The 19,988-nt window shown below is 46.2% G+C and overlaps 2 protein-coding genes across 2 annotated transcripts in view; one reads left to right on the top strand and one right to left on the bottom strand.

The window, feature by feature from the left end:
* Window positions 1–3,325: 3,325 nt before the first annotated feature.
* On the top strand, window positions 3,326–5,277 carry Ptf1a (pancreas associated transcription factor 1a). Its single transcript, XM_051205703.1, has 2 exons — window positions 3,326–4,498; window positions 4,846–5,277. The coding sequence occupies exons 1-2, from the start codon at window positions 3,715–3,717 to the stop codon at window positions 5,043–5,045; spliced, it is 984 nt and encodes a 327-aa protein (XP_051061660.1). The 5' UTR covers window positions 3,326–3,714; the 3' UTR covers window positions 5,046–5,277.
* A 5,100-nt stretch (window positions 5,278–10,377) lies between these two features.
* Window positions 10,378–19,988, bottom strand: part of CUNH10orf67 (chromosome unknown C10orf67 homolog) — a 104,551-nt gene continuing 94,940 nt past the window's right edge. Inside the window, exon 18 of the mRNA XM_051205709.1 lies at window positions 10,378–10,614. Coding sequence (XP_051061666.1) covers window positions 10,378–10,614 — 237 coding nt within the window. The remainder of the gene's footprint in view (window positions 10,615–19,988) is intronic.

Genomic DNA, 19,988 nt, shown 5'->3' with positions numbered 1-19,988 from the left:
AGTAGCCTGACTGGGACAGCATTGCACATCAGTACCAATGCCCCTGGTGGAGTGAAGCCAGGAGAGTTGGTACTTGTTCTTACAGCCAGTGGATCTGACATCAACCTTAGGGAAGTCAATGACCCTCACTGAACCTTAGGAGGCTTTCATCATCAGCTCTGATTCTACTTTCAAATCCTAGTTTAGGGGTGTAAGGATTTTTAAAAAGCAGACACTCCAGTAAAGAAAAGAAAGTCACTTGAGATTAGGGATCTGGGTGTGGCAAAAAGAAGGAAAGGGTCACAGGAGAGAACAACCACACACCTGCTTTTACCCTGACATGAGGTGGTCAAAGGGACAGTTTAAACTACAGGAATAATTGGGACAATTTTAGAGGCTGGAGGTACACTGAGCCCCACCTGCAGGAGCCCCATCCACAGGCACTTGCTTGCAGGCACTATAGAGGCATATGGGATATGGTGGACAGAAAGGTTGGATCTGGTTTCTGCATTTTTAGGTCACAGAAGGGCACCTGTTGGCATCCTGTGTGGCTCCAAAAACAAAGTAGGAAGCCCAAAACTCCATCCTTACTAACATCTCTTACCCAATTCTTTCCGGGGAGAGTCAGAGACCTTTCTGTCTTGCTCTGCAAGACACGGGGAAATGACTGGGAATGTCTGATAGGAAACCAATGAAGAATTCAGATCCAAGCCTCTGGGAGGAAATGAGAACTGAAGGGATGAGGAGGAGACCCAGGCTCAAGTTCAGTGGCCTTTGCCAGTGCTTTTGGAACTGAAAACCCAGGAGATGGGCTGAGGCCTGTGAGTAGTGCCAGGTTAGGAGGCCCTGTTGAAAGATCTGAGAGTCCAGAGACTTCATAAGAACTTGGCAGTGGGCTAGCTAGGGCTCATTCCACTGTCCTCCATAGTATGCAATTTTCTAGTGAGATGGAGGTCCGTCCCTTGTAGGGTTGGGAAACATTTCCTATTAAAACAGAGTGGGGAAAAAGGCAAGTTCATCAGAGAATAGTGTGACCAGCATTCTCTCTATAGCAACTGCCTGTGTATTTTGATAGTAGGTGTGTGCATGTTCACTCAGTGTCTAGGGGATTATGAATTATGGAGAAAGGATTGGAATATGGATAGGGGCATCTCACCTGCCAGGACAAGGTTCTATTTCAGCCTTCTCATTGAGCTTGTAGCTTTGAATGGCAGAAGGCAGCCATCCACACAGTTGTGACCTCTAGTGACTCAGAGAAAATTCTCTCTGTTCCTAGAAAAGTCTCTCTCTCTCTCTCTCTCTCTCTCTCTCTCTCTCTCTCTCTCTCGTGTGTGTGTGTGTGTGTGTGTGTGTGTGTGTGTGTGTGTGTGTGTGTAAGCCTCATCTCTAATTCCTGACAAGACCACTCTGTAGCCAGCCAGCAATTCCTTAAGAGGAAAAATGAAGACAGAGTAGGATGAACAGGATGGACAGAGGGTTATCTACAAAACAAGTGAGTGCTTTTTCTTCTGATCCTACTCTCCTTGCTTGCTTTGCTGGCCTCCTAGACAGTAAGGCCTCTCCCAGGAGTGGAGTTCCATCCACTTACTTGGCTGCCAAAGGTGCATTTCTGAAACTTTTCACAAACACGACACTAATTAGGAATGGTTTCCCAAAAGGAAGCAGATTTATTAGCAATCTCATTGAATACAAAGATACTCATATACACTCACTCTCAGATCTCTGAGCATCCCTCTAAAGTATCAAGGAGTCAAATACAATTTCTCAAGCATCACTTGATATTTGTAGGTTCAAATCCAGTATTCCCTGCTCTGATTGGACATCAGTATTTTGGATAAGGTTTGAAACCTGGTTATTTATCCTTCTGGTAAGTCCTCGGGTTGATCTACTTTATTTTATTCCAATTAAGTAAGGTAAAGAGAACATTTTGCTCCCTCGTTCATCCTTGTTTAAGACAAGATCAGCTTTGAATTCACAATCCTCCTACCTTGGCCTCTGGAGTCCTGAGATAACAGGCATGTACCACCATGTCCAGGCACCGAGTGTTTTTCAATGTAAGAAAGTTGGGTGTGTGTTTTCCTCCCTGTGAAATCACACAAATATCTAAATGAGAAAATATTCCAAGGCATCCCCCTCCATCGCAGGGAACCTGTCCACTTTTGCACACTCTTATTGACGATCACCTCAGTGTGAAGGAAGCACAGGAGGAAAACCTAACACATGAAAGAACCCACAGTGAAACAGTGACCTCTGGGTTAAAATGTCTGGAGCTTTCAACAAGTCCAGGAGGCTCAGTTTCTGATCTAATAGTATATATTGTTTGGCCCTAATGCCTAGACCTTGGAATTCTGTTTTGACTACAGTGAAATGCCCGAAATGAAATGAAACATGTTTAACTTGTGGACATGAAGGAAGTCTTAATAACGCAGGACTGTTCTGCAGGACAGCTGTCCGAAAAGAGAAGTGCCAGCCCCGGGAAAATGACAAGTCCAGCTCTCTGTTGAGAGATTGCTGAACTGGTCCTGGTAGTTTACTCTCAAAGCGAGGAACTGCCCCGACCTTGAACAATGTTTCTTTGTTGCCCTTCAGTCTGTGAGAAAGTGTGTCTTGGGGCTGGTTGATGTCTGAAAATAGGAAGTAAGGTCGAAAGGGCGAGGAAGGGGGGGGGGACCACTCAAAGATGGTCCGGTGGCCAGTCAGAAAGGTGAAACCCGGGCTTTGAAAATCATTTACACTGCCCTTTAACTACAATGGCACCTCCCAACCCCCACTCCTGACTGCTCCATACTGGACAATTCAATTGACTCCTTTTGTAGCGGGTTTATTGCTCAGAACCCCTAGGGTCTGGGTTTGCTTGTGGCGCTGCTCTGGAGCCTGCCCCTCCTGGCTCATCTCCTTTTCTTGGGCCTGGACAAGGCAGCTGGAGGCAGACCAACTCCGTGTGGCGCCCTTGGACATGCACCTACTCCCTGCGCTGCATCTGGAACTCTTAGGGAGTAGGACTAGGTCACTACCGGCCCACTGCACAACCTTCCCTAACTTTTAAGAGTCCTGAAGGGTCTGATGATGCCATGGAAGCCCCAAATCTGATCCAGGCTAGAGCACACATTCTATGTCCCGAGTATAAAGAGACATTTCCAACTTTGGATTGCTGGCTAGAGGCTGGTTGGCTAGAACTCCAGTCCCTCACGCCTAAGACCTTCTGTAACTGTTCCAGGCCATCGGAGGAAACTCGGAGCTCATCACTGAGGACCAGAAGAGAGCATCGCAGGCTGTAGGTAACCCCGGGAGCTGAACGCTGGGCAGGTACCAAAGAAAGCCGGAGCGGGAGGAGCTACACCTCACTTAGCCGCGGGAGCTGGGAACTGAGGACAGCGCCCCCGCCGATGCTTGTCCTGCGGGTCCCCTCCCCGCCCGCTTCCCGCGCACTGATTGGCTGGCGCGCGGGGTCCCTGGCACGCGCCTGTGGATGTAGTTATAAGAATCCTCGCGTGCCGGCCCTCAGCTCCAAAAAGCGGGTCCCAGCCCTCCCCAGTGCAGACCCAGCGCCAGCCAGAGCCAGCAGCCTCGCGCTTTTCAGGGAGGCCCTGGGGCGGGGACCCGTGGCCGCCTAGCCTTCTCCAGAGCCAGCCCCACGAGGGAGGGGCTCGGGACCTGCCCGAACTGCCACGGATTATTCACAAAGCCTCACCCGGAGCAGTCCAACAGTCCCTCTGGGCCTCAGTGGTGGCCGTTATGGACGCCGTGCTGCTGGAGCACTTCCCCGGGGGCCTGGACACATTCCCCTCTACTTACTTCGATGAGGAAGACTTCTTCACAGATCAGTCTTCTCGGGACCCGCTGGAGGATGGCGACGAACTGCTGGGGGACGAGCAGGCAGAGGTGGAGTTCCTCAGCCACCAACTCCATGAATACTGCTACCGCGACGGGGCGTGCCTTCTGCTGCAGCCCGCGCCCTCGGCCGCTCCGCACGCCCCTCATGCGCTTGCCCCGCCGCCTTTGGGGGATCCCGGAGAGCCCGAGGACGGCGGCGGCTACTGCTGCGAGGCAAGAGCGCCTCTAAGCGGCTTCCCCTACTCGCCTGGTTCGCCGCCCTCGTGCCTTGCCTACCCATGTTCTGCGGTGCTGTCCCCCGAGGCGCGGCTCCGTGGTCTGAACCGGGCAGCGGCAGCAGCGGCTGCACGACGACGGCGACGCGTGCGCTCTGAGGCGGAGCTGCAGCAGCTACGACAAGCGGCCAATGTGCGCGAGCGGCGCCGTATGCAGTCCATCAACGATGCCTTCGAGGGGCTGCGTTCGCACATCCCCACGCTGCCCTACGAAAAGCGCCTCTCCAAGGTAGACACGCTGCGCTTGGCCATCGGCTACATCAACTTCCTCAGCGAGCTGGTGCAGGCGGACCTGCCACTGCGCGGTGGTGGCACAGGTGGTTGCGGGGGCCCAGGTGGCAGCCGGCTACTGGGTGGTGACATCCCGGGTAACCAGGCCCAGAAGGTCATCATTTGCCACCGAGGCACCCGTAAGTGCATCTGTGTCTTAGCATCAGCTGAGGGGGACAGGGACAGAGACAGGATGCTAGGAAGTCTGGCACATGGGGTGATTGATGAGGATGGGCCGTGGGTGGGCACTAGGAACCTTGAGGCATGACCTTTCAATTCTATTTTCTGATACTTGACCCAGGCTTGGAGGACGTGGGTCCTCGCCAGACTTGTGCCTCCTTTGGTTCCGGACAGAGGGCGCAGAGAGTTTAAGATGTAGAGTAGAGAAGTGTCTCAGTTGCTTCAGAGGGGACCTGAAAGGACCATGGGTGATTTCTGGGAACACAGTTGGGTGTTCACAATCTATTTTCTCTTTTCTCCCTCCCAGGCTCCCCCTCCCCCAGTGACCCGGATTATGGCCTCCCTCCTCTTGCTGGACACTCTCTCTCATGGACTGATGAAAAACAGCTCAAAGAACAAAATATTATCCGTACAGCTAAAGTGTGGACCCCAGAGGACCCCAGAAAACTCAACAGTAAATCTTTCGACAACATAGAGAATGAACCACCCTTTGAGTTTGTGTCCTGAGAAAGCTCACACGGGAGCCGACTGTGTCTCTGTACATATTGTACGGTGTACATACCTATAATGTAAATGTAATTTAAAGATCACATCTTTCTAATGGCAATCAACTGTTTGTTATTTATCTATTTATTGTTCTGTTGGTTTAATGACATAGATTGTCTCTTTTTAAATATATAATTTATATAATTTATCATGATGTTCTATAATATGCAACAGAGGGTGATTTTCCCCAGCACCTTTGAATTATTGGAAGAACTCTGGCCAGAAATTTCCATGCTTATTTAATGCCAGATTTGGCTTATTTCTAAGCGTTGTTAATAAATGCTTTTGGCTCGTGTTTCTATAAACTATTTGTTTAGTCAATCATAGGAGTAACAGTATCTTCAAAAGTATTAACGTGCCTAAAAGTGACAGAAACAGGCTCAAATCCTAATCATCTAGGAGTAAACTAATTTTCATGTAGGTTTGGTCTGAAGGAGAGTGGGTATAGGTGGGAGTATAAATCCCAGCTCTCTGACAGACACTAATCTGTCACCCTGGTTCTCAACAGTAACAACTTGCCTGAATTTGTATCCTAACTACAAGACACCCCACAAGATAACTAGGCCATGGGTAATTTATTATTTCCATTTTCCAGAGCGGGAAAGCTGAGGTTTAGGAACAATGTTTGGCATGCCTCAAGTGACTGCCACAGTGCCTAAACAGAGTCTAGATTCCTGGCTAGGCAGGGGAGATCCCCGGAAAGGAACTGCAGTAGTTGACCTAGTCAGAAATCCCCGCACAACCCTGTATAAGGCGGAAACAAGCTTACTTCCCACTCCCACCTGGCCAGTTGCGTAATTTTTTAAAACAGTGCGGGAGTCTTCCTGTGCCCACAACAGGAGAGAGACCCGCCTGAGGCTGAAGTAGCGGGATCGCCCTCTAGCGAACCGAAAGAAAAGGGGTGGAGGAGTCTAGGCCCTCAGTCAGAAAGCCCAGGAAGGATGGGCTGGAATTGTCTCCCCTGGGCCACGGTGGACTCTCAACCCCCCACCCCCGACGCCCAGTGGTGTCTAAGCTCTTGGTGGCTACTAGAGGGGCCGGCGCGTGGGGGGCAGGGCAGGAGACGCTCCCTCACTTTGGCTTGGAACCTTTGACTCAGAGCTAACGCTTGCCGGTCAAGGTGAGTTGCTTCTCCCAGCAGCAGAAGCCTGAGGAGTCAAGGTGCTATCGCCAATCTCCCCTTTGCACCCCCCTTCTTCCCCGCTGCCCCGCGCGCCTGGCCAGAGGACAGCGTACAGACAGCATGCTAATCGCTTTAACCTAGTTTCAGACCCACCGAGGGGTTCCCCCGCGCGCGCCGCGGGTGCCATGGACTTCATCCAAGAGTAATTAAAGCGAGGCTAGGAGCTGGACCGACCCCGCAGAGCAGCCTAGCCAGACACGCTAAGATTCTGGGTCGCGACGCTCCCCAGGAGGCCTTGAGCCTTGGACCCCCTCATCTCCTCCAGCCTTCTTTTCTCACACCTCCTCTCCTTCTAAAAGTTGGTTTTGCTCTGGAGATGTTTGAGAAGGAAAAAGAAAAACAAAAACAATTCGATTTTGCCCTGTATTAGGGCCTCATTAAACACGAAAGTTGCTTTTGTACAAATGCTCCCATCAGGCATGTAATCTCATTACACTCATTAGAAAGTCAAATGTTAGACTTCAACTTCCTTATAAGTTATGAAAGTGTATCTTTTTCCCCCTTCTGTGCAGACCTGCCTTCCGATTGGATGGGGCAGTGTGGCACTTCACAGTTCAAACACTACAATCATTGTGGTGTGGCACCTTTTATTTCGAATGCCACTTTTTTGTGATTCAATGCATCAACACATCCTTTAGTACTGTGCAGATGAAGCGGAAGAGCCCAGTTAAGCCTGCAAAGCACCGAGGTCTCTATCTTGTCACTCTTGTGTCCTGACTTGGCAAGTCCCTTTAAGCACAATCTTCAAAGAGACTGACAGTTTCTTTTTATTTACTCATAATCTATTCATTCCAGTGTAGCAATTCTTTTTCTTAAAATATACAGCAGTAAAAGCAGAACAAACGTATCATTTCAGAGTCTCATTTCAGGACCTCCTTTGGCACCATGAAGCCCGAGCTGTGCTGGGCGCAGGGGAGCCGGGCCGGGGAGTCTCTGGCCTGAATCATCTCTGGCCCATAAATACAGCCTGGCACTGGGAAGACCATGTGGGGACAACTTGAATGATGGGTATTCAGCAATCCTAAGTCAATACTCCTCTACCCCACCCCAATTTAGGAAAAAAAAAAAAAAGGCTTATGAAAGTAAATGAGGTAGCCAGATTGCTGGGTGGCTATGGACAGGCTTTGCCAGACGTTGCTTTTCTGACTCATCAGCCCTTGCCCTGAACCCCAGCCTGCCACCACTACAGGGAAAAGACTTTAAAGTTCACCCTGGTGGCCCTCATCATTTAGCATAATAAAGAAGCTGTGAACCCAGCCAGGATGTTATGTATTTTATGATCTTTACTTCAGAGCTGGCAAAATCTTTCCTCAGTGGTCCAGATTCCAGTGCTGGCCATGGGGGTGGGGTAGGGAAGTGCTGCAAGCCATGCAATGCTTTACTCAAAGTGGGGTGTGCAGTGGCATGCCCTTCTCTTTCCAATTCCAGTCTACCCTGCTCTCTCCACTCCAGAATTCTGAACTGTTCTGTCTTCCAGGTTGAGCACTAAGGACAATATTTAGTCAAAGCTCCTTTTCTCCACCCCTCTTGTTCCCTCACTCTTCAAGTGGGAGAGCCATGGGGTCTTCTTGTCATGTTGTTAAGAGATAAATGCCACCCTGCTTCCAAGAAAAAAGGTGGCTTCCCATTATCAAGGCCTAGAAAACACAGCCATCATGTCCTTTTAATCCTCTTGATGGAACTTCCAGTTTTGAGATGAACACGGGGTAGGGTGACTCTTAAAGTGAGGAAGGCTTAAGGTCCAAGGAAGACAGGGGAACCACTTCTGCAACCTGGGCTAAGCTACTTCGGGAATGGAGCCCCCTGCTGGAGCCTCTTCCTGTCCATGGAGGATACACTGTGGCTTAACTAAAAACTCTGGGAAGGAGCTGAATTCTGTGGGTCTGAAAAGCAGAAAAATTAGATGGGGATGAGAGTGAGTCTTCCACCCCAGGCTGGGAGCAGAGGGCATAAAAGGCCTTGTTGGAGCTCCTGTGAAACAGTCTGCCAGCCATTCCCAGGACTGCTCATCTGCCAGTACCAGGATTAACGCCCCTCCATGGAGAGGGTGTGAAGCTCTTTAAATCCACAAACTCATCCTATTTCCATTAATGGGCCTTTGCGATGGCACCGAGTACCAGCTGCGAGGTTGAACAAACACCAGTTGAGTACTCCCTGGCGAATCTCTCTGGGAAGAGCCTTTTCCCCTCCCTCTCTCACTCACCCTCCCCTCCCACAGCCTTTCCAAAGCCTTCTGCAGCCTGTGGGAATGGTCCTAAATAATTCCACAACCAATTGCATGTTTTGAGATCTGGAATCACTGGTAGGAAAGGATTCCCACGACAGGATGTGAGGTCTGGCCAACAGGTGTTCAGATTTGGCCCAGGGAGATGGAGAAACCCAGGGAGAGAGACAGGGCTGCCAGAAAGCAGACAGTTCAGGGCCTCACAGCTTTACAGGCCGTGGAAGCCGCAGACAATCGAAATGATATCTTTATTGCTAGGTTCATGTCCTGGGCTATAACATATCAATCCCTGTCGTGGTTCTCTGGGATGCACCTGGTATTTCAAACTTGTTCTTTTTGTGCTTCTGGGTCCTGGACTGCAGCTGCCTAAAACAAGCAAAGAGAGAGGCCCTTACAATGTCTCCAAGACGTGTTGGCATGGCCTGCCTGTCTTTAATGTACCATTAACCATTGTCTTTACACAATATGGGAACTGTAAAGCATGACATGTGTTATAATAAAACACATTTTCAATGATACACTTGGACTTGAGGCTGGGGTGTAGCAAACAAACAGGCCCAAATCTTGTTTTGTCTCCCTTGCTAAGCCCACTGGCAATTAAACTTAAGACCACTGTTTCCCCCACTCCTCACCAGCCAATTAAGTTTTATGTCTCCTAATTTTTCACATAGAAAAAAAAAGTCTCAGTGCTGGCCCCTAAAGACATTGATTTTCTTGCTATCACCTGGCGCTCAGACCTTAGTTCCATTTATCAAGAAGGGAACGTCAGGCGGTACATAAAGTGACTCTGTTACCATAAGGCTCTCACCATCCCGGCCCATTGTTTTCCCTTGTTAATAACTCATTACCAGGATTTAACAAATCAACCATTACATATGTTTTGTGTCTCCATATTTTGATCCGTACGATTAAGCAGATGTTACGATTGAAAATTGAAAAGTCCAAGGCTACTCCAGTCTGAAAGAAAGAGGGCAGCCTCAAACAACGAGCTAACAATGAGATTCAGAAGATCTTCAGAAAAACATTTACCACCAATAAACAGACTCCAACCTGCTCCATTTCAACCATTGTGTGCTTTGGGGGAATAATTAAGTTTAATAGGAATAGGTCTGGAGGGTTTTCAATGCCAAGACCACAGGTGCGGGGTGGCATGATGAATGATTTGCCTGATTTTTGCCAAGCTCAAGGGCTCTTCGCTTGGACTTTCAAGCAGATAGAAAATATTGTCATTTCTTTTAATTCACAGCATTACTTTCAAACCGAACAAAGGCCGGGGCCGGGGGGAGGCGGGGGAACGGCTCGGCTGTGCTGAAGCGCTTCGGAGGCGGAGGTGCAGCGGAGGAGGCTGAGGCGGCGGCTGAGCGCGCTGCTGCGTTTGTGCGCAAGTGACACTCCTGTGCCACACACAAAAGGCCTTCTTCTCCCCACCTTCTGCTGCTTTTCAGCTCTCGGTCCCTTGCCAAACCGGCTCCTGGGACTCCGGGGGGGCTCCTGGCCTCCTATCCAGGGCAACCCAGCCTTTGGGACATCCGTCGCTGCCAAGGCAAACCTCGCCAAACTTTCCCCAAACTCGGCCGGCTGGGGAGGGACCCTGGTCGTGGGCGCGCATGCGCCCCGTCTGCTCTTGCCTGTTGCCAGGGTTCCGGAGAGCCAGGATAAAGTCGGTGGTGTAGCCCAGGAGGCCCGCCTAGCTCCGGCTACCCGAAAAGTCGGGGTTCAGATGTGGTCTGTCCGTCCAGGAGGCTGGAAGCTGCTGTCCCGCACCAGCTCTCCTCCGTTGTGCTATCTTTGCGCATGGAAGTCTCCAAGAAGGGATGCCGGAAGCGGCGAGTCGAACTGGGTCCAGCCGCCGGGAGGAGGCCCTTAATGGGGACCCCAGGCTTCCTCTAAGGAGGTCCTAGGTCACTGTCGCCCTCTGGCTCGGCGGGGAGCCTCGGGTAGCCTGGCTGCCAAGAGCTGGGTGGCCAGGAGCGCAGATTGCTGGCGGGCTGGTTTTGCTTGGTGGTCCCAGCGTCCGCGCTAGCGGCGACAGTGGTCGGGGCACAAGCTTCTAACTGGCCCCACTTTCGGACTCTTGGGGGTCTACTATTGCTTCTCAGAGAGGTTTGGCCCCTGGATGATCCCTGCAGATTAGTGCCAGCAGGTTTCCTGGCGTGTCTGCATTAGTTCCAAACAACCTGTTGCATTGGCATTGTTTTGGAGAGGCTCAGGCACTTTGCTCCGGGGAGGCAGGCTGTGTGGCGGCCCCCCACCCCCTGTCTTCCAGGATAGGCTTTCGTGTTCTCTGCTGAGAGGCACCTCTTTCCTCCTGTGACACCTGGAAAGCTTCACCCCTGCCTGTGTCCTAGCAACCCAAGGTGCCCTGGGTACCCTTGTACCTTGCCTCCTCTAGGGTCTGTCTCCTCGTCTGATTCTTTATACTTTGGGTAGTAAGATTAGACAAAGATCCGGATTAGAGAGACACCCCCTCACTTCCGCAGCTCGCTTCCCTCAATCCTTCCCTCCCCCTCCCCCCTGCAGACAGATAGAACTCTTTGGTGTATACGCGCAGAGAAAACAAAGTTAGTGTTTTATTCGCGCTCCTGTCTTAGAAGGACTGATTCGTGAGGGGGTTCTCCTCAAGATTTTTTTTGTTTCTATTTGCAGTTTCCAGCGGCTGTGTAGGCTTCCCTTTGCCTTCTTTTATGCTGAGTACCAGGTCCTCTCCCCAAGAACTAGTAACCTACAGCTGGAATATAAGAAAGACATTGGAAACCTACTACTGGTCTACCTAGGAGATGTCTCTAGAAGTTTTATTATGAAATCCATGTGAGCAAGCTTTTACATTAAAAGAAAAACAAAACTAGGCATGCTCTTGCTCTGGATGAACTCAGAAGAAATTCCTGGCTAACTGATCTGAAATAAGAATTGAAAATTTTAAAACGAGCCACTTCCAAATGAAGGACGTTTGGCTGTAAACCTACAAAGAGCACAAGTGCATACAATTAAATATTAGGGCTCACCAATTAGCATTTGTGGCAATAGCAAATGTGTGACTCCTCACAGTAATTATTTGGAAGTTTTTCCATACTTTTGAAAACATACTTGACGCCTCATTTCTTTGATGACTGCTCAATAGATACCCTGAAGCAGTAGCAGAGCTGCCCCCTCCCCAGCGCTCCTCTAGCTTGCAGGGCTTTCATCCAGGGCTTGAATTGTGTTGTCAAAGTTTAGTAGACAGAGGAGGGGGCATGAGAATGGGAGGGTGTCTTGAAAAGTCTTGGAAATTGGTATATTTTGCAGGTGTAGAATGTGCCTAATAGCCATGGCTAGTGTGTGCTCCCCAATGGTGAGGGTATGACAGGGACAGCTGGCTAGTTTTCAGTGTGAAAACACCCCCTCGGTGGACCAAACACAACGACACTGACCTTTCTGCAGGGGGAATCAGAGATGTGCCTTTGACTGAATTAGCCACAAAGACGTCTTGCTATGACTTTTGTTCACCACGAAAGCAAAGAAATATTGCGTTTAATATGAAAAGTACTGTTCACAGCTTTTCTGTGCCTTGTAAGAAGTATTACAGTGCTGATTTACTAGCCCCTTCTCCAGAGCTGGCTGGCCACAAGGCGTGCTGGGGGTGGAGGGGATGGGACAAGGGAGAGCAAGCAGGAGGAGGCGGAGTTGGTAAGTTAAATTGCCTGGTTCTGTTTCCAAGTTCTCTCTTTGCAGCAGCAAATTTATCAATCTTTTCATCTGACAATACTTTGAAATATATCATTGTCATCCCGAGTTGTTTGATAGATTATCTGTAGGCACACAGCCTTTTCAAGGTCAAGTTGAAGATTCTTGTTTGCAGTTTAACTGGGTTGTTTAAAAGCTCAGAACAATGCCTGCCTGTTAAATTTTCACTTGTTCTCATGGGACATTGGAAAGCAAGCTTTCCTATTGACTGGGTCTATGGATAGATACTTCATCTTTTTGAGTTAAGTTCAGCAAACAGGCAATAAGATCAACAGTAGGAAAAATGAGATTTAACCTTACCCCTTGCAGATCAGAGGAGATTAAGCAGTCTTTCATCTCTTGTCACAGTGTGCACTAATTTTTATGTGTGTTAGAGGCTGGTTACAGCCACACACATCATGTTCAACTTTATCATTTTATTCTAGTGAGAAGGTACAAATACACTCAAGAGCAGAAAGGCACAGAAATTGTAGCCACTCCTGTGGGGTTTGTTGTTGTTTGTTTGACAGAGCATAACCTGTTGCTTTAAGGCTGCTGTAAAAATTAAAGTCAATTCAAAATCACCATGTTTCTGGAATAGTTATTTCTGGTTTTAATCTCAAGATTGTTTTCCCAGTTTCCTCTATATCTGCAATGATTGATTTTTTTTTATTCAACTAACTTTTATTTACCTTGCAATAATGTTCTGGACCAATGTGATAAATTACAGATATGCAAATTTCTTTGAATGGTGTTGTAAGTGTGTCTAGCTGGAGCTGAATGACTCCTTGCAAGTCAGTCTGTGCGCGCTCAGGACCCCAGGGAGCTGATCAAAGCACCCATTCTCTTTCATCCCCAGTATTCTCCTCCAAACTATTTCGATACAATATGTTTCCATGATGCACTTAATGTGCCAGGGACATAGAACTCATTACAACCTAGCTAGTTCTGCCGACCTCTTTGTTCCTCAGCAGAAAGTCAAAGAAAAAAGGAAAAGCCCTGCCAGTTGCCAGCTTTCTGAAATGCTAAAGCGTGCGTCATTTTTCACCAGGTCTGGTCTTGATATCCTCAAAAGACAAACTATGAAACCGGCCTCAGCCCTTTCTGGCATTAATTACACTGCTGTCCAACCGATCTGTTTTTCCTATTATATGCATTTCTCAGCGGGGATTTTTTTTTTTAAGACTAATGCAGCTGCGAGTTAAACTATGAATGCATTTTTATCACTATGGAAAAAATTTAGTGAAAAGGCTGCAAAGCATACAGCAAAAACTTTTGAAAGCATTCTGTTGGGTAACAGATTTAGGGCGGCCCTTAGGAGGGGGTTGCAAGGTCTCTAAATCCAAAGTTAACCGGACTCTGAAGTCTCCAACTCACTTAGCCTCTGTGGTGACACTTGAAATTCCATTTTGGTACCCAGATAAATCTTAAAGGTTAAGAATGTCCAGTAAAAGTCTGAAATGGAAGGTCTTAACTACATCCAATCAGAAGGCAACTCCCGTGGAATTTTGGTACAGGATAATGGCACAGAGAATCTAAATTTTATGTGATCTCCTTCATTTCTTGGAGGGTTGATTGGTTGGTGGGAATGGCTGGCAGCCAGTTCTGGGAAAGATTCCAGACCTGACTCCGATTAACCCTCTCTGGTGAAACTCTGCTGGAAACCAACTCACCAGCAATTGCCATTAATCTACTTACTAATTAAGCCAATTCATTTCTAAAGGAGAAAAATTCCTTTCTTTAGCCAAACTGATGGGAGGAAATTTGAAAGAAGCGCCAAACTGTGTAACTGTAATTCAGCCAAGGACTGCTAAAACAAGGTGTTGATATATAGCAGCAGATTTAAAACAAGTTTCTAGGGCAACACTCCTTTGGAGGCGGTGGCATATAGTGCACAGTAGATGAAGCTCGAATAATGCTCCACCGCGCCATGCCATCCTATGTACTAGCATTCGAAATAACAAGTCTCTTTCCAATTAAATCTTGTTCCTTTTACGCACAAATAAATCGCCTCTCCAGCTTTCTTTTGGACCAGTCTGTGCCAGCTTTATGTGACAGCTACTCCAAATATATCACTTGTGTCCTGGTAAGTAGCCTTAGAAATTTGTTGCCTAGAGCCTAGGATCAGGTACGAGGCAGAGAGCATTGAAGTTCAGGGACTAGCATAGACAAATTTGAACCTTATGCATGAGAGAGAAGCAGACTAGCTCTGTGGTAAGTGGCACCTGGGCTTGTAGACAGAGCGATTATACATTAACCTTGGTCTCCATCCTTACCAAGAATCAAACTCCAAAGAGTTTCTTCACTTACTAAAGAATCATGTATTGCCTTTAGGATGTCTCTAAAGGTCCCTGTGAGGAAATGAGGGCAAAGTGCACTTCCCCACAGGAAATGCAAATCCTTTTGCCTCTTTCTGATTCATGTTCATAACAGACATTAGACATGGGTCCAGGAGGAAGCAAGATGACTTGACTTTGAATAAGAGGCAGAGGGTGATGGTGACTTAAAGAAATGTAGGGTCTCAACTTTTATTTTGTTATTATTGAAATCTATTCGTGTCCACCCTTAGGCACCAGGACAGGGCTCTGAACCCCAGAAAGGATGCCCTGGAATTTTACCCTGGAGGGTTTCACCTGGGCTTGAGAAAGCGCGCAAAGGCGCACTCAAGGCACAGCACACACAAACACAGGTCCACCAAAGGTGGGATTCGCTCCTCTTAATTGATGAGAAGAAGCTGAATGGCAAGTTTAGAAACGTCTTGGAGTCAGTATCACTGCCAGGAGTGGGCAAGTCTCACACCAGCCAGGATGTGGAGCATCTTCATCTGAGGCTGGCTCTGTGGTATCCAGGTTACTGTGCCTTTAATTACGTGGGTCTGCTCGTCTCACAGGGATGTGGTGGGCCATGAGTTCTTTCTCCAAACCCTCTTTTTGTGAAGCAAATGACCTCACTAGAAACAAGGAAAGAGAACAGACATGAACTTTTCTTTTGCCAGCCTCATTCCACCTTACCAACAACCCACTCCCCCTGCACAACATTTTAAAATGCCCCTTGCCCAGCTGGGGGCTTTTTAAGTCACCAGGAAGGTAAATTGTCAGTGGGTAAGTAGGTTAGGGGGATCAGATCATTCTTGGGCTTCAAAATAGGCTGTGTCAGCCAAATTTTCCTCTGTAACAGCTTTCCTGCAGCCTCAGGCTCTAGAGATAGATGGTCTTAGCTGTATGTGACAAGGCCAGTACTTCTGCTTAGAATTATGAGCCATTATAAGAGAACGGAAAACCGGGGTAGGGTAGTGGAGACAGTTCCCTGGATCTGGAGATTCAGCACAGAAATTTACCTAAAGTAATTCCAATTCCCTTCTGTGTGAGATAGAAAGTTAGGAATGGGAAACTAAAGTTAGGAAAGAAAACTAAAGAAGGGCCACTGAGGCAGGCAGGCTGGAATCTAGTCTCCCTTAGGTGAGATTTTGTCCTCTAGGGAGGGTTTTTTACCTGGTGTGTAAATTATGAGTCAGGTTCTGAGTCAGGAAAGCCACAACATAAGATGTGACATTACAGCTTTGAAGGAGGACAAAGGTCTGGAACTGAGCTCAGTGAAAACCAGGAGCATGGAGAAGGCAACAAAGACTTTCAGCCTATAGTCACCAGTAAGTGTCAATGTGGACACTTGCAGACTGGGCAGTAGGCGAGGGGAACAGAGAGCCAGGCTGTCACTTCCAGGTTCAACATGAACAAAGATAAAAACATGACAACCTTTATTTTCAATAGTGGCAAGGTTCAAAGTGGAGTGCTTCCGAGTCTGTGTAGGTCAAGTCTTTTCTGAAAAAGGCCTTTTTTTTTTTCTTGCCAACTACTAAGGAGAGTAGCCCTAAGGGCCTTTGTTAAGGTAACTTTTCTGTCTCAAAGATTTCTTCAAAGCAATTGCACACTCCAAGATGCAAAGATGGTACTCTCTAGATTTGTGAGGACAGTGTAAAAAGTACCAGGTTCTGCACCCAGAAGCCTCAGGGGGCTGCAACAGTGTTTATGAGCTTGAACAACCTACCTAATTTTTTCTTAGCATATTCTTTCACACAGATTACCTTTTGTCAAACTATATATAGAAGATGAGGATGAATCTACATGTCTACATCCATGGGTACCATAGTTTTTAAAATAGCCACCTCACGAAAAGACTTAAAATGTTAACATATTACTGGGAATTGGGTAGAGCTAAGAAAGCCAGAGATTTCAGTATCTCTGTTAGACATCAGCAAGCAAGGATTTGCCCACATAATCTCTCTCACTTTCTATGAAAGATAATTAGGGATTTTCTAATGCATCTCATTAGCAAAGATTATGTCCTGGGATTAGTAAATGGGCATGATAAGAAGTTCTGTTTTCCCTAAGAACTCCAACACAGATGCATTCCCCCCATAAATTCCATGTGTAAGACAAAATATAAGTCAAGAAAACCCATAGTATTCTGAAATTCTAGTTTTCCTTAATCAAAGCAGGTCTCTCAAATAATAAAAAAAGAGATGTAAATATCCTTAAAAGACTAATGACATTTCACAGGTAATGCAATTTAGAAAGAAACACTTCCATGTTTTCTTTTCCAACAATGTGCATTTTTGTAAACTGCTATAAATTGCAATTCAAAAGCAGTGATCTCACCATCCCCAATCATTTTTTATACTGATCAAATGAATGCAGATACTCCCATTTGGGAGGGGCGACATGACATTTCACTTGGCAGTTCTAAACAGGTCACAGACCTTTCACAGACCCTAAGGCAGTGGGAGGGAGCTCTTTACTAAACCGTGTAACCAAATCAAACCAATGGTTACCCCTTTTCAAAACCATTGGAATGGTTTGCACAATGCTATTCACATAGCAGCACAGAAACTGAAAGGATGGTCATCCAATGGAGATTTCTTTCCTTTTGTTTAAACTTGCAGAGCTCAAAAAGTAATACTCAGCAGACAATTACATTTGCCATGATTAAAAAAAAGTCATATACAGTCCACATGCATTCTTGCTGGCACTGCACAGCATAGCTGTAACTAACTGTTCATATGTATGTGTATATATGCACACATATGTATATGTATGTCTATTTATGGGGGATGTTGCTTTGTTCGAAACCATAGGCACAAAGACACAACATGGCTGCCCTGGAGATGACCTATTGCTTTCAAGTTGCTTGAACACATCAGAATTTCCATTGTTAAGGTTGATTAATTGAAACTGATAAGTTACCATGGATAAAGATTGTTTTTCTGTTTAATGTGGTGGGCCTGATTTGGTAAATGCCTCATTCATGTAGCTTTGCAGTGGAGCATATGGGCAAGAGTCATTCAGTATCACAAACATATACAATTTATTATGCTTGTATGGACACAACTAAAAGGCCTTTCTGTTTTAATGACAAAGATTCAATAAGAAATTCCATTTAAAGAGTCACTAGTAACATGAAACATGATTTTATAATTTATTCTTAGAGTTTCTGTGGATAATTTAAAAGATAATATTTAAATTCACACACATATACACACAAATTATACCTTAGCATTAGTTATTGGGGATAAAGCATCACTTATCTTAAATGTGAACAGACACATTCAGAGATTTGAAAATGTTGCAGTATCATGGTACTTTACCTACATACTGTTGTTAGGGTTACCAAGGATATGCCCCCAGGGAGAGTTCATGCACCCCAGTTACCAGTAGGAAGGGAAATGGTTTGATGAATAATAAGCCCATTTCAGGAAGCCTGTTTTTCTTAATGAAAGAACAGAAGACATTTTAAAAGTCATCCAGAGAGTGGCACATTGAACAGTGAATATATCCATATTTTTATAAGCTAATTCCTTCTTGTACTTGAAAGCACTTTAAAAAAGCATTAACTATATAAAAACTGAATATTTACCACTAAATATAAGATTGCTATTATTTTTAAACTATTATACATAAACTTCTTTTGTTTTTGCCTTTACATTTAGGTTGCTATGCAATCACCAGAGAAGAGTAATAGCAGACTTATGAAAGACATGTTAATGAACTAAAGAACTGACATATCAAACCATCAAAGAGACAGTTCCCATATTTAGCCTTTAATGTCTCTTCAAATAAATTCTCTGGTCATTCATGTCCAAGAAGCAGTTCAAGTTCACCCAACATTCCTCATTTACATTAGATGGGTAGTCACAGTTCAGTTCAGGGAGTAATAAACCACATTTGTCACAGCTGACCACCGCTAGTATGTATGTTTTTTTTTTTTTTTTTTTATAAAGGGTTGGATGTCCATTGCAAAGCTAGTCCACACACCATCACTTGTAAAATCTCCTCCTGCATTTTGAAGTGATAATCTGTATCTAATTTTAAAGAAAAATGTACTTTCCTTTCAGGTTTTGAAGACCAGTTTCTTTGCAGGACCTGAATAAAGACCATGGGCAAAGCAGTGCCAAACAGCTCTGGTGTGTGTGTAACAAAACCCCACCTCTTTGTAGAACATAACAAATTATGCAGTGCTCACAGATGCAGTTCACATTGCCCCTTTTGTGAGAAAATGAAGCCCCACTCTGTCCCCCTTCCCCCCAAGAGAGGCTGGACTCCTAATGTGATCTTTCCTCGTAGCAGAGAACAAGAAATTCCCTTAATATGAAAACTTTTCATGAGTTCTTTTGAAAAGCTTTTCATTTGGACTTTTGATCTACATAATTTTTGCAAGTATGAATTCAAAGTTATAAGAAGCTATTTCTATAAACAAGTGAACAGTTTGGGGTCTCCAGGATTACACTGTTGCCATTCCCATTGTGGGGAGGGGGCTCAGGATAACACTGTTGCCATTCCCATTGTGGGGAAGGGGCTCAGGATTACACTGTTGCCATTCCCATTGTGGGGAAGGGGCTCAGGATTATATTGTTGCCATTCTCAGAAGGGCTCAGGATCATATTGTTGCTATTCTCACTGGGGGGGGGGAGGGGCTCAGGATTATATGTTGCTATCCCTACCTGGTGCCTATCTTTGACTTTTAGATATTTATATGAGCAAACAAACGTGATTATTTTCCTAATGACAATGGTAAAAATATATTCTTAAAAACTGACTCTTTTTTCTTCTTCATTTCAGTTCTGGGTTGCTCTTATGGGGAAGAAGCTATTGATAGGCAATCCTAGGTAGCCAGGGATGTTGATAAGCAACCCTGAGTAACCAGAAAGCAACTTCTGTGGAAATGATGTTGAATACAGAGAATCCTATACTACCTCCTGGGACCTTTGTAAACCTGATTTCTACTGAATGTGCTGGTCTTGGTGACTGTCTCACAATATCAATCCCAAGCTCTGGAAAATTCTCTGTGCCCTTAGTGCCTAGTCCCTGGCTTTGATTATAGTAGATGCCCCTAAAGACTATGGGGTGAATGGATAGATGAATGAATGAATGAATGGAAAAGGTGAAAGTAGAAGATAATGTGGCCCCTTAGAATCTACAGCATTTGTGACTTTCACCCACATTGATCCTAGTCTTGGACACATCAAGAGAGTAAAGGGTGAAGCCAATAGAAATTTGAACAAGCCTTACACATGGGTTTGCTCTCTTCTGTTCTTGAGAACCCAAAGTCCATCCTGAACAAGCCTGAATTGGCCTATTGAGGATGAGAGACAAGAATCTTATTGCTCAGTAGTTCTGTAGACTGCCCCTGTGAGGCTGCTCATGGTCAGGTGAATACTAATGAACTCAGCAGCATTGTAGAAGACCATAATTAGATAATAACATCTACAGAAGCCCAGAAGCCCAGCACAGCACGAAAACTGCAA

The sequence above is a fragment of the Phodopus roborovskii genome, unplaced genomic scaffold (assembly GCF_943737965.1).
Source record: "Phodopus roborovskii unplaced genomic scaffold, PHOROB, whole genome shotgun sequence".
Taxonomy (NCBI): domain Eukaryota; kingdom Metazoa; phylum Chordata; class Mammalia; order Rodentia; family Cricetidae; genus Phodopus; species Phodopus roborovskii.
This window is presented reverse-complemented; position numbering and strand designations above follow the sequence as displayed.

Excerpts from the sequence above, each read along its gene's own strand:
- Ptf1a (XM_051205703.1), top strand. The coding sequence starts at position 3,715 with ATGGACGCCGTGCTGCTGGAGCACTTCCCCGGGGGCCTGGACACATTC. Across the intron at positions 4,499-4,845 it reads CATTTGCCACCGAGGCACCC|GCTCCCCCTCCCCCAGTGAC; the intron begins GTAAGTGCATCT and ends TCTCCCTCCCAG.